The sequence below is a fragment of the Leptopilina boulardi genome, unplaced genomic scaffold (genome assembly GCF_019393585.1).
Source record: "Leptopilina boulardi isolate dan_hultmark-lab unplaced genomic scaffold, ZJU_Lbou_2.1 LbouV2_316, whole genome shotgun sequence".
NCBI classification, from domain to species: Eukaryota; Metazoa; Arthropoda; class Insecta; order Hymenoptera; family Figitidae; genus Leptopilina; species Leptopilina boulardi.
This window is the reverse complement of record NW_026137881.1, coordinates 1,549,858-1,565,105: the sequence shown is the minus strand read 5'-3', so window position 1 is coordinate 1,565,105 and position 15,248 is coordinate 1,549,858. Positions and strand designations below refer to the sequence as shown.

General features: G+C 26.8%; 3 protein-coding genes across 5 annotated transcripts in view; 2 read left to right on the top strand and 1 right to left on the bottom strand.

The window, feature by feature from the left end:
* The window catches only part of LOC127284015 (protein outspread), a 336,175-nt gene that overhangs the window by 165,691 nt on the left and 155,236 nt on the right, over nt 1–15,248 (bottom strand). The window lies entirely within an intron of this gene.
* On the top strand, nt 831–4,955 carry LOC127284017 (uncharacterized). The gene is made up of 3 exons (XM_051309280.1): nt 831–1,394; nt 1,738–1,893; nt 2,995–4,955. Exons 1-3 carry the CDS (start codon nt 1,313–1,315, stop codon nt 4,809–4,811), a joined length of 2,055 nt encoding a protein of 684 aa, XP_051165237.1. The 5' UTR covers nt 831–1,312; the 3' UTR covers nt 4,812–4,955.
* On the top strand, nt 5,435–9,473 carry LOC127284018 (uncharacterized). 2 transcript variants are annotated; one of them, XM_051309283.1, is made up of 10 exons: nt 5,435–5,541; nt 6,017–6,285; nt 6,499–6,753; nt 6,929–6,997; nt 7,203–7,298; nt 7,635–7,730; nt 8,230–8,412; nt 8,510–8,736; nt 8,903–9,071; nt 9,159–9,473. In XM_051309283.1, the coding sequence occupies exons 2-10, from the start codon at nt 6,021–6,023 to the stop codon at nt 9,275–9,277; spliced, it is 1,479 nt and encodes a 492-aa protein (XP_051165240.1). In that variant the 5' UTR covers nt 5,435–5,541; nt 6,017–6,020; the 3' UTR covers nt 9,278–9,473. The 2 variants fall into 2 exon arrangements, with proteins under 2 accessions (XP_051165240.1, XP_051165238.1); XM_051309281.1 differs by lacking the exon at nt 5,435–5,541 and adding an exon at nt 5,667–5,907.

Genomic DNA, 15,248 nt, shown 5'->3' with positions numbered 1-15,248 from the left:
CGTAATTAGGGGTAGTTATGAGTTAGTACAAAAATAATTATTTTTTGGCAAAAACATTTTTTGTACCTCTTTTACATTGAGTACCTTTTAATTTTTTGTTTTTTAAATTCAAATTTTATGAAACATTAAAAATTTCAAGTTTTACGCTCTAAAACTTTATTTTGTCCAATGAGGATACATTTATTAAAAAGAAAAAAAAATTCATGAGTGTGCATAAGAGGTGTTAAAGTATAAGATACATGGTGACGTGTTCAATATTGAGACCAAATAAAAAGATTTTTAACGATCGCGCGTGAAACCTGAGCTTGAGAGTATATGGTGTCGACAAATAATTTTCAAGGTCGGAATTTCTAGCAATGCCGCTCATTTGCAGAAGGTCAACCTTCAGAATAAAAAAAGCAAAAAAAAAATAGAGAGAGAGAGAGAGAGAGAGAAGTATAAAATTTTGCACAAATCCAATATAACGAGTCTCGGATGTTAGCAGAATGGCCAAAAATTGGCAATAATACATTTCGCTTGTGTTATAGGTTGATATAGGTGCGCCCAGTTAAATAACAATAATCAAGCGTGAATTATCACGCTTCACGGGCGACGAGTCGTAAATATATAAAATCAAGCACGACCCTCACATTATTAACCTTTTAAGTTTCAGTCTACGCTCTTTTGGATTGCATATATATATATATATATATATGTGTATAATCCCTTCTCGTTCAAAGATGTTTTTCCGTTATTTTTAATATACAATGCAACCTCCCGTGCAGAAATTTCCACCTTTCTTCCCGATTTCAGACCTGGCCCCGGCCAGATTATCTGGTCTGGCCCCGGGTCAGTAAATGTTAGTGGCCCCGGTCGTGGCCAGGCCGGGTTGCCCCAATAATAAGATAAGTAAAAATAAATTTTTATAGAGGAGTGCAGAACTCAAGAAGGCTATAGAAACAGGAAGTACACGTTAGGTAGTGGGGGTACGTGACAATTTGGTTTTCTGAAATGGGCGGATAAGTTGCAAGACGCAGTAGCCTCCTGCGCATATTACGAACAGGTGATAATAAAAAAGCAGATATTTATTTTACCGAAGCATATACGTACGTATAGAATCAGTGTTAATATTTTATTCTGAATTACCGCCAGATGGTAAGTCAACAGTTAGTCTGCGCAGAAGGCTACCGCGACTTGCAACTTATTCTATTGCTCTGCCTATTTCAGAAAACCCTTTTTCTTACGTATTCGTACGGTACCTCCCATTTCTAGTCTTCTTGGCCTAACTTTTGTTTTACTTTGGATACATTAATTATTTATTTCTGTGAATAATATGCCAAAACACAAAAGTACGAAACGTGTACGGAAACATCGACTGTCAACCCAATTTTCATCTCTGCCGAATATATCAAGTCGTAAGTAAAAAATATTATTCACATGATATTACATTACCAAATAAAAAATAACCTAAAAATAGAGATTTTGTATTCTAACTTTATAAATATTGTTTTTATTTTTATAGTTTTACAAATGTTCTAGTAGTATTCCTTTGAAAAAATCCCGAATTTAAGTTAAAAATTCTTTTATTACATCTGACTTCTTATATATTCTTTCACATTTGTTATAATAATAATATGTATAAGTATGAATTTATCACTCGATCGAAATTAGTTTTATAAGAATGATCTTTCTTTCTTATATAATAATAATGATAACAACTATTTTCATGTATGTTAAATATAATTCTATGCCTTATAGCTTCAGATGATTCAAATCATGAAGATGCGAATCTTAATGAGAATATCAGCTCACAGCTAGGACAACAAGATGATTCGCTTAGTTCCCATATGGAAGATTGTCTCACACCAGGCGACATTGATTCAAACTACGAAATTAATGAATCTGAAGACCAAAGTAAATATTATTAATAATAAAGTAAACTTAAAATATTTTTAAAAATTAATTTCAACGTAATGAACGCGAGATCACAGTGATTAACATTAGGTGAAAAGGGGGATATTAATTTTTGAAAGAGATATTTCTTCAAATTAAGTAAAAATTTATTTTATTATAATTCAGGGGCTGAATATTTAATTATTTAAATATTTAATTATTATCTTCTTCTGTAGCCTATATTTCTTAATTCTGAATACAAATTTTTGTTAAAATTCTATTTTTGATTTAAAATTCCAGATTTAAAATTCCATGAATTTTACTATATTCAAATTTATTTATATAACGCATTAAATTTAAGTAAAAATTAAAAAAATTTGCTTCGGATTAATTTCGGACTTAGTAAAATTTCCTCTCAAAATAATAAAATGTACTATGAAAAATTATTATTTCCAGAATTACTTTTACTATTTACCAATAAAATTTCTTTAGAAAAATTTACTTTGGAAATAATCACAACTCATAACAAATTGTACGACGTTCGATTAAATTAAAAAAATATTCATAAAATAATTAAGTGCAGAAATAGTAAAATTTTCAAATAAAAATCTGAGAATGGTAAAAATTGACCGATATTGCAAATAGCTACACTCTAAATCTAAATCAGTAAAAATTTTATTGATTTCAATTCACTGGACGAGTTTTATTTAATTCTTCAGTTGAATTTCACTGATTCATCAAAGAAAATTCATCCACTGCGCATTGAAATTAGTGACATTTTCACTAATTCAGATTTAGACTGTGTGGAATTTTGCTTTTAAGCAGTAAGTTATTTAATATTTGTTGCTATGTATAACAAAATGTCTATATTTAACAAGTGTAAAAAATAATATAAAAACATCTATTAACTTTTAAAAGACTAAAATTTTCCTAAAGTTTGCAAAAATTAAAAAAAAATTTTTTGACAGAGCTACAAAAACTTTTCTAACAAAAAACATTACAATTTACGTGGGTTTTACTCTGAAAAAAGGAAAAGAGGATTTAGTAAATAAGGGGACTAACTGTGATCTCTCTGTATGTATTAATTCAATCATAACTATAATGTAACAATTATAATTGCAGATGACGGTGATTTTAACGGATCTTCAGAATCTGAGGAGAATGAATTTATTGACGCCATCGATAATTTTGAAGAAAATGAACCTGACGAAATAAAGGAATTACAATTATGGGCTGTTGAAAATGGAATTGAACAAAACAGTCTTGATGAAATGTTAAAAATTTTGCGGCGTAGACTCTTGCCCGAATTACCAAAATCAGCGAAAACCTTCTTAGGTACTTCAACAGCAGAGTACGAAATTCAAGAAATGGCAGATTCAGACGGAAGTATGGGTGAATATGTTTATTTTGGTATTAAAAATGGCCTTGAGGAATGCATAGACCCAAACGTACATACCAAATCCACAATTTTTTTGCAAATTAATGCTGATGGTATCGCTTTATCAAAATCAGGCGTAAAAGGGTTTTGGGTCCTATCTGGCAAGGTTTACTATAAACCTGATGTTTATAAACCATTCCCAATTTTAATTTATTCGGGTAATTCGAAACCGGCAGATGTAAGCGAATTTTTAAAAGATTTCATTGAAGAAATAAATATTTTACAGTCGAGAATAATAATGATTGCAAATAATCTATTTAAAATTCGCATTCATTGTTTTATTTGCGACACACCATCTCGAGCATTCTTAAAAGGAACAGTTGGACATGTGGGGATTTTCGCTTGCGAGAGGTGTGAAACTCAGGGATTGAAAGAAAATGGAGTCACTCAATTTCCCATTATCAACTGTAAGGAAAGGACGGATGAATCCTTCAGGAAACAAAATCAGCCTGGTCATCATAAAAGAAAATCTCCTCTTTTAAATGTAAAACCACAGTTGAATATGATTGCTATGTTCGTGCTGGATTTCATGCACCTATTCTGCGAAGGAGTCATGAAACGTCTTCTGCTTAATTGGTTCGTGATAAACACTTATGCAAAACTTGGACAAAATTGGAAGACTGAAGTATCTAGAAGACTTCTTCTAATTCGCAGGTGTATACCATGCGAATTCCAAAGAAAATCTAGATCCTTAAAGTCCCTTTGTAAATGGAAGGCAACAGAATTTAGATTTTTTTTGTTGTACTGCGGTCCTATTGTGATAATGCATGCGTTAAATAGTGATAGGTATAAAAACTTCTTACTTCTTCATTCTGCAACGAGAATTTTGTGCAGCGACAGTTCAAGTAGAATGTATCAAAGTTATGCGAAATCTTATTTAGAAAAATTTTTCTTGAGTTCACGACATTTGTATTTTCGAATACAGGTTCTCAATATGCACCATGCAATACATGCTGTAGATGATGTAATTAAAATGGGCTGTACCTTCAGCGAAATTAGTGCCTTTCCCTTTGAAAATTATCTCGGTAAATTGACAAAACTAATACGTACACCCAATCGACCCTTATCACAGATTTGTCGCAGGTTACACGAAATTAAAACAATAAATCCACCTAAACCACAGTTACCAGTCAAAATTAAAATATTAAAATCCAATGATTTGGAAATTTTTAAATTAAAGTACAAAGAGTGTACTCTAACAACAAAGATGCCAGACAATTTTGTAATTTTAAAAAATAGAAATCTTGTTCGTATTAGAAAAATATATAAAACAGAAGGCGAAATAAGAATAGAAGGTAACATATGGGATACTAAAAATCCAATATTTACATATCCCCTCAATTCAAAATTGTTAAACATGTGGGAACTGCGTAGCAAGCCTTCTAATCGTTTAACCACATTTAATGTAAACGACATCAAACAGAAAATGGTAAAATTATCATTAAATTTCAGTGAGAGAGAACCAAAAAAACATTACTGCATGCCTCTTTTACACCAGTAATAACGTGTTTTACGCTTATATTGCAAAAATTGATTTAAAAATCCGATGTACTGCAATTTTTTTCAAATTATATACACTAATTTAATATTTGAAAGAGAACTTATAACCTTCACAAAAATAACATGATAAATAAATAAAACAAGTAAAAAAAAAATAGATTAGAAAATTAAATTTATTTAAATTATTGCTTTATAAAATTTGAAAATAATGTTATATTTAATTTATTAATAATTAATAATAAATTAATTTGTATTTATATAATAATTTTAATCTATGCAATTAAAAAAATCTTAAATAACTTATCAATTAAATTAAATATATAAAAACATGATTAAAAAATCGAATATTTTATAATCGTTTGTTAGTTTCTCGGAATTTGGATTTCTGGCCTAAAGTGATAATATATATCTAAATCCAAAGAAACAGACTTCTTCTAAAATAATAAATAACTATATAAAAAGTGAAATTTTAATAAGTTTTACACTTATAAAATATATTTTCACTGCTTTATTATTGCTTTTTCTAATAAAATATATGAAAATAAAAAGAGATGTTTTTGAATTTCCCGCTTTATGTTGTTGCATTGGTGTTTAAAAGTGGCAACACTGTTATTCGATTCGATAGTTCTAACTCTGTGCTATATACATTTTTAAATACACGAAACATTTATAGTACACAATAATTATTGTGTTATTAACGTATTTGATGTAATTATATATAAGTGTATAATGTAAGTATTACTTATATAATGTTATTTTTTCTCAAAAAAGTGTCAACAAAATAAAATCAAGGATAAAATCTGTACAGTTAAAAGTTGAAAAGTGACAATTTATAGGTTATGTGTTTCTCGTAGATGAGAAAAATAAGAGTGTTTTCTTTAATTTGGAATATTAATCTATGTAGTGCAGTGCTTAAATATTTAAAAAAAAGTTATGACATGAAAACAGAAACCAACATTTCTATTATACGCGCCATTTAACTTTTTTATAATTCATGAAAAGCGGTTATTTCCTTGTAGTTTTCAATGTTGTTATCCATGAGTTCGAGAACATTCGAGACGATCAACATAATCAGACGTTTGTTTTGAACTCAACCCGTAATGAAAAAGTTTACTTTCCTATTAATTATTTTTTATATCTTATCAGTGTATAAAAAATGATTTTAAAGTTATTAAAAAATTAAAACTAACTAAAGTTTTTTTACAGAGCAATGGCGAATTTAATATTAACCTGCAAACCATTTCAATTAGTCCACTTTACATCATCAGGCAAAAGTGAGATAACTCGAACAGTTGATATAACGTTACTAAAATGGATTAAGTACGATGACAAAAAAAAACAGTTTTTAACAAAATATATGCCGCCTCCTTACACTGAGGAAACAAATAAATTGTTATACGATTTAATACAAAATAATTCAGATATAGTTGACAATAATTGGCCAAATTATGTTGTTAAAATTGTTGGTCATGCAGGTGAGTCAAAAATATATAATAATAAATATATATAATTATATATACATTAATATAATAAAATTTTGTTAAGTAGTTGCTAAAAATCTAAAATAAAAATGGAAAGATTATACGGTATTTTTAAAAATAAATTGCATAAAATTGTTACTTTTTAAATTTAATTTGTTTAAATATATTAAAAAAACATTGTATGATTTATAAAATATTATTTAACAGATACATATGAACAAGCTGTCATGAGATTAAACGAACTCAAGATTAAGGAATTCGCCTATACAGAATCGGAAGTAGACCCAGGGAAAAAGGCAAAATTAGCAACTAGTCAAATTAAACTTCAGTTGAAGTCTTTGCCAGATTTAAAGAATATTATGAATCTTTCTACTATTGGAGAGCCCCAGCCTAGTACTTCTAAAGAAAAATCAACAAATTTATCAAATTTTAAAAAACAGAGAAACTCTACGACTTTTTCAGGTTAGTATATTGGTTTTGGAAATCAATTGAGAATATTAAAATTTATATTTTTCACTAATAACATCGTTAAATTCGTCGTTTGAGAAATTAATTCCTTTATTTGTTTTACGTATTTTTATAAATTTTCAAATCCAAATTATATAATGTATAAAATTAAATTTTGATATTTTTATAGACAAAGCAGCAGTCAATTCTCAAAATAGTATAAAAAGGAAGAAAAAAAAACAAAATTCTGGTGTTCACCGTAAGTATATTTTTCTTATTAATTTCTATTTTTCGAGAATCTTAAAAATGTAAAATCATTTTATTTCACAATTTTTTTTAACTGAGGACAAATTAAAAATCAATATTGTTAACAATTTTTCAATCGTAATGACAATAATTTATTTTCTTGATGGTCAAAATTGAAAAATATGTAAAAAATTATTTAAAGTTTAAATGGTTTTTAGGCAAGAAGATAGTAGACTCTGATTCATCAAGTAATAGTGATTCAGTTCCCAATAAAAGAAGAAGGGAGATGTTAAAGAATAATTCTAGTACTCGAAGTAAGTATATTTTCTTTATTAATTTAAATTTTTTGAGAATCTTAAAAATGTCAAATCGGTTTATTTTACAATTTTTTTTTACTTGGGCCAATACTGCAAAATCAAGCACCATAGAATACATTGTACTCACTTTTAAAACTATTAAGACATCTTATTTATCTATTTTCAATCTTAGAAATTAATGCATTTTAAGATGCTATTAATAGCTTTTGGAAACAACATAAAAATGACTACCAAAATATCTTAAAACAAGATGCCTTCTTTTTATAGTGAAATTAAAAAATAATATTGATAACAATTTTTAAATCAAAATGACAATAATTTATTTTATTTTAGACAAGATTATAGTAGATTCCGGTTCTTCAGATAATGGCGATTCTGTTTTCAATAATAGAAATAAGAAGGAGGCGAAAAAGAATTTTAATACTCAAGGTAAAAAAAATTTTCTTTACTGAGATAAAGTTTTTTCTAGATAATAAAGAAGGTAGAATCTTTTTTATATGGGGCATTTTATTTCAAAATTATGTACCCCTAGTAAACAATTGACAATACAAGACATTTTTAAAATAATTATTTCCCCCATTCAATTAAATCGAATTACTTTTACAATGAGTAATTTTGAAAGAGAAATTTCTAAACTTTATTATTGTACAAACATTTTTTTAAAAAAATTTTTGTACAATAATAAAGTTTAGAAGTTTCTCTATCGAAACTACTCATTGCAAAAGTAATTCGATTTAATTGAATGGGAGAAATAATTATTTAAAAATTGTCTTATATTGTCAATTGTTTAATAGAGGTATAATTTTAAAATAGAATGCCCCATATATTCTTCTGACACTTGGAAATATTATAAATAAAAATTGTTAACAGTTTTTGCATTATAAAAATAGTTTCCATTTATGAATAAACTAATATAAGTATGGTTTAGAGAATCCAATACGTGAATTTTCTGACGATGAGGATGTTTCGCCAGATCTAGACTTTGGTCTTACGGATTTTAATGCGTATGAAGAAAGGAAAAGTTTAGGGAATCCACGAAGAACAACTGAAAACGTAAAGGAAAAAATATGTGATAAAAAAAACAATAGTCGTGAAAGCAAATATGAAAAAAGTAAGAATAAAAAATTGTATGCATAAATTTTGAAAGGACTATTTTCTTACATATATTACACAATTTCGAAACAATAAAATTTTTTCAATTTTCTTAGATTTTTCATCTGTAATGCGAGAAATAAAATCATTACGAATTGACATTAAGGATGTACATGATAATACAAAATTATTAATTGGAATGTTAGAAAATCTTGCTATTTTAAACTTGGCCGACAAAAAAAGTTTCGAGGCTGAATATAACTTAATTTTGCCTCTGCAAACTTTTGACGACGTAGAAATTCTTAATCAAAAACTTGCAAATGAGGATTGTAATAAACATTTTGTAAGTAAAAAATTTATTATGTATTAGTGCTCCGTAAGTTTTAGTTCTATGATATTATTATATCCTTTAAGTATAAATTATTTAAATTTGCTTGCTTCCTTTTAAGACATTTTTTATACATCGAAATGTTTATTTATTTATATATATATTTATATTTTTATTACAGAAGGCGACGTTACAATTGTCATTAAGTAAAGATGTTGGAGTAAGAAAAGTTTTAAATGCAATAATTAAAAAATATCTATGTAGAGACATTGTACTTAAATTGACTGCGACGAAACCAAGTCCTGGAAAAACAATTTTCAAAAATATGAAAATGTGTTCGAGCTTATTGGGTAAAATATTAAATTTTATGAAATAAATTGCATAAACAAATATATTACAAGGTAAATTTAAGTAATTTTTAATAAATTTATTTTCAGAGGTTGCCACAGAAAAATTTCAAATTAGTGATGATGAAGTACTATCTCACCTTGGCATTATATTTGGCAATGCCAAGGATTGGGATGGTCATCGTAATCGAAGAAAAAATGATAATTAGTTAATAATTTTCAAACTCTTCAAATCGTTTAAAAATTATAAATTTATGGTTTTGTTTTATTAATCGACTTTTTTGTAAAAGTCATCCAAAGACTGGGATGGTCGTTTTAAGAAAAAAAACAAACAAACTGACCATTAATATACAGTATAAGTTAATAATATTTTGTGCAATTTAAATAAAACTTAAATAAACTTAATATTATTGTTTTTATTTTATTAATGATACATTAGGGAATACAGTATACTGACTACTGTATGGTTTACCATACCAAAAAAATTTGAATGGTAGTCAAATCGGGAAAAATTTGATGGCCCCGGTCGGGTCCCCAGCAGGGAACCAGATCGGGCCCCGAGCCATGGCCCCGGTCGGTTTTATTGTTTCATCCAGGCCGGGGGCAGGCCAGATTTCCCGGTCTGGCCCCGGTCTTGCCCGGTCTGGCCCTGGCCAGGGCCCGGTCAAAATTTCTGCACGGGCTCTTTCTCTCACACATGTGAGGTATAATAAAAGTAGTAATGCATTAAAAAGTCATTAAGCACAAAAAAAAAAATTAAAGTAATGAAAAAAAGGGGGAAAAAAAAATTTGCGAAATGAGCATTTCAAAATGAAACGGTGTATATTACGTGTCATTACGATTAGTAAAGTTGCAATTTATTGCTTATTTGATTGCAAGAAACGTGTGTTTTATGAAAATTAATATCAGCTGATAAAAGCTAATTTCATTTTTGAAATAATCGAGTATTATAATAATTTTTAGTATGTTTATATATTTTTATTGGCACACGTGCTTTATATATATATATATATATATATATATATATATATATATATATATATATATATATATATATATATATATATATATATATATATATATATATATATATATATATATATGTATGTGTTTTTACAATCCAAAATGTTTGTCCAAATGACTCAGTGTTTCTGCAAAAAAAATACTTTTATATCTCTAAAAAGAAAATAATTAATATATAATTTTTAAAAATACTTCCAATAAAAGTGTATGAGTAATTTTATTATTAAAGCTCAATTATTAAAAAAAATTTCGTACAGTAAAATAGAATTTTAATTTTTTAATCAAAATTAAATCGTTTTTTCTCAACAAAATTTGTTATTTTTATTCAACAAGAAACTTTTCCATGGTTAGTGTGCCTATAGCCAAGTGGACAAAGCTACCGATTCCCCATGCAAATATCCAGGGTTCGATTCTTTAGAGAGGTAAAATTTTTTTTTCAAAAAAAAAAAAAAAGAAAATAGTTTCTTGTAAAATAGTACATGGTCAGCCGGGGTAAATCCGAACGCTTTTAGTAAGTTTCAACAATAACATAAGTTTTTTCTTTTAAAATACAATACTTCCGGTATTTTGGTGCATGAAGTTGTTATTTTACTTCCATAGAACAATTTTATAGGGTAGCAAAAATTTTTGATAAATTACAATCGCAGGAAACTTAGCGTTCGTATTTACCTCGATATTTTGCAACTTTCCTAAAATACCGGGGTAAATACGAACGCCGCACTGTATTTCAGAAAAATCTTAGGGAAAATAAATTTAAAGTATTGCAATTGTTAAACTTATATAAAAACTCAAAAAAATACGATAATAAACCTATTATGTAATAATGCATCATATATAAATACAAAAATCAAACAGGTTAAAAATTAAAATGCATTACACAATTAAAACCTTCAATAACTTTATCAAATCATAACGGATTTTTGCAAAACTTGGTACAGAAAGTATTTTGGAGTGATTGAATGTAAATACAAAAATAAAAGTGAAATTTTTTAAATTCAAAATGGCGGACTTTCCTAAAACTTATTTTTAAAAATGATCTGCTAACTCCAAATTCGTAATCAGCGACCCTGAAACACCCCGAGTAACAATTTTCGAGCGAATCCAATGAATTTTTTAATTCCCGTCCGCCATATTGGATCCGCCATTTTGAATTTTGAAAAACTGACTTCAAATTGGTAGTCAGCGACCCCAAAAACCCTAGAATACCAAATTTTATTAAGATCCTGAAAAACTTTTTTCAACAAACCATTTGGCAAAAAAAGTGGAACACTCCTTCGAGAGAACAGAGATTAAGTTTCTGCTTATTAATTACTAACGAGGATACATATAGAAAGAAAAACTTTTTTCTATGTACTTTTATAATGTTAAAATAATAGTGTAATCAAATAAAAACAATTTTTGATATAAGAAAAAATTATTGAAAATACCGTTCGGATTTACCCCGGTTTTCCAATTTTCCGGGGTAAATACGAACGGTCTGATATTATTAATAAAATTTTACAGAAGGCAAAAATGAAAAATAGTTTCTGTTCTAGTATTCATAACAAACAATTATAAATAATAAAATGAATTTTTAGCTTCCTTTTCTTCAAATACGAGACAAAATACTGAAAGAGTGTCATCTTTGATTTTCAATCTTTTTTGCAATACTCGTTATCATTGTTTATGCTGTTGCTAATTAACAAACGAAAAATGGGATAATACTTAGAATCTCTTGAAGAGGATCTGAGGTAGAAATTCTCATGTCTAACTTATTTTTTAAAATTTTAATTAAGCTGAAATAATTAGCGTTCGGATTTACCCCGGCTGACCCTAAATGTGGCATCCTGAATTTTCGCAAACTGGCGAGAAAATTGTCGCGTCATTTGCTTCTGGCACATGTGCCACTTTTGCTTTTATTATTATATTAATTATTATTATTTTAATATTAAATATTATTTAACAATAAATTTCAAATCAAAATAATTTTTTGGTTTCAGGTCAAAGAATTTGATACAGAAGCTGCATGTTCCACAGATTTTAATGCAAATAAAACTGGTATTATGACCTACGGAAATCTGCTATAGATTATTATTTTAGAAGGCGAAGAAATTGAACAAATTCTATTAGACGTATCAAAGCTTTGTTAATACAACAAATTCTATTGCCGATTTAACAATTTAGTTTTGTTATTTCAACTGTTCCATAACAATTTTCATTGTTCATCAAACAATTCTGTTTGCTCACCGAACAATTCGAATAGTTTTAATAGCAATCCAATTTAAAAAATTTTTTTTGTCCCAAAAACAAATAGAACTGCTGGTTCTATATGGACAATCCGGAATTGCTGTGTAGACTTAATTTTTAGAAACTACGACAATTCTTTTTTCTCCGTGTATTTTTTTACCTGCTGGAAGACATTTATATATTTTTTATTTTCGAGCGAGAAAAGGAGGGTCGCGGTTCCCCCTCGGACATGAAAAAGAATTCTTAATTAATCGTGCAATTACTCATTTTACTCACTCTTGGCTTTTTGTTTTTACTATCGCTTTTAATTTATAATCCGTGATGCGAGCCGCTAAAATATTATCTATATATAGTTGGCAAATTATGCGCGGATAAGATATTTTATATATATATATATGTATATACAAATGCATACGCGACTTGGAGAAAAAAATTTATTTTTAATAAGTGATAAGTATTACACACGTACAAATGTATATATAAAATATATATATATATATCTATAGTTTGAGAGAAATTTATGTTAATTTATGGAAGGTATACCTGCAAAGCAGTCAAGACTACGAGGACATCTACTTGTTCTCTGTTGTTAAAATTTCTCTCTGTTTTGATAACAGACATGTAATACACTTTTTTCAATGTCCAAACATAAAGATTTCATTTCATTTTTATATTCACATTATCAATTTATTTAAAATTTTTTTTTTCTTTTGCTTTTTTTTTAAATATACAGGATATGCATGAAAAAAAAATTAAGTGAATAATAACATTTCGAATTATATCTTTGTGAATAATGTTGTGTGAACAAAACATTTTTAAGCTTTACATATGGAATATTCCATGTGAGATTTTCATTGAAAAAAATTTCTTTTTTGACTCGGTACATTTTTTTTTTTGAAATTTTTGTAAAAAATAAGAAAATACGTTTTTTTTTATTTTTTGATTTGATAAAAATTATGGAAGTTGGAAATTTTTTTAATTTAACGTCCGTTAAAAGCCAAATAGTTTTTAAAATGCATTTTTCTCTGTTATTTTAACGGATAAGAAATAAATTTGTTTATCTGACTAAACATTTTTCTCAGTGTACAAAAAATACAGTTAATTAATTCAAATTTTGGTTAATTAACCAAAAATTTTGATTTTAAACAAAATTTGGTTGTTTCAGAACAAATTTTTTTGAGTGTATTCTTTTATTTAAAAAAAGTACCATTTTTTTTTTGGTATAACTAAAAGAAATTAAATTACATAACCTATAAGCAATTATCGCAAAAATTTTAAATTATTTCCCATTTTTATAATAATTATAATAATAATAATAATTACGAAAAAAATTCAATAAGATTTACGGTACTGCTTGCGACTGATGATATATTTTTCAATAAAAATTTTTTGAAGATGAAACCGCACAAAAGTGAAGAAAACAAATAACAATCATGTAACATATGTCGAATTGTAAGAAATAATAAGGCGTCAAGTGTATAACGATGTCAAAATGTAGGTCAGACATCAAACGATATACCGATAATAATTAATGGGGTAAACCTCTCTCGTTTGCAGTTTACTTCATTCAAACCCGAATATAAAAATGTCAATTATCTCTTGCGTTCATTGCCAAAAAGAACAGTTAGTGCAAATAAACTCTTATATGCCTATATATATATATATATATATATATATATATATATATATATATATAAATATACAGGAAACAAAAATATATATTTCATTGAACAAACAAATATATTTCACAAGATTTATAAATCACACCATTGAATTATTACAAAAATATAAAATAGTAATAAAAAATAATCAATAAATCATAAGAATATACAATATTATATTTATATTTGTTTTTTATAATATTATAAATATTTATTTTATTATTATATTTAAGATTTATAAGAATATAAAAAAATAATAAAAAACAAAAAAAAAATAATATAAATAAAAAAAATTTTATTCTGAAAATGATTTTTCAAAAAATGTTTAAAACCAAACAAAATTTTCTTATTCGTCCAATTTGAAAAAAAGTCCCGTCAACTTTAAAAAAAAAAAAATTGTTATCATTAAGCTTGACAAAGAACTGATAAAATATGTAGTAAACTTGTTATAAAATATCAGTTAAAAAAAAAGAAAAAAGAAACAGAAAAAACTGATGTTCTACTTGTAAAAATGAGCCAAACGTTTTGAACGTTCAAATGAACGAAATTTTTTATTGCAACTTTTTTAAGTAGAAATTTTATTACAAAATATTGTTTTAAATATCTAAAAAGTTATTAATTTAATAATTGTTTACTTTAATGTTTTTTTTTTACATTGCCATTATAATTTTTAATAATTTATAGATTGAAAAAAATATTTTGTTCATTTGAACGTTCAAAACTTTTGCCACATTTGTAAAATGGGAATTTTTTAATATACAATGAAGTATATATTTATAAAATATAATATGGAGAAATTATTATTAAACAATATATGACAATTGAATTTTAATCAAATTATCTTCAATTCTTATGTAAGAACAATAAAGAGAGCGCGCATATTCTCGATAACGAGAAGAGCGTTTTATTGTTTTAAAGAGGGACATAGGAAAATTCAGTGACGCGAATAAATATTTTTTTAAAAAAAGAAAAAGAAACAGTGCATTCGTTAGAGAAGACAAAAGCTTTGCTTTTGCAATCGTCATCTGTAAAATTATCATCGTGATTGCAGTGCCATTTAAGATATACGCCTTTCAAGATGACATCGTAAAACATAAAAAAAATTTAACTAAACTAAATTTTATTTACTTATATTTTCATAAATATTATGGAAAAAATAGTTATTTTACTCCCTATGATCTAAAAACGCTAATTTTACTCCCTAGAGGCTGAAAAAAATAATTTTACAATACCTAGAGCCGAAAATAGTTACTTTGATTCCTAGGTCTGA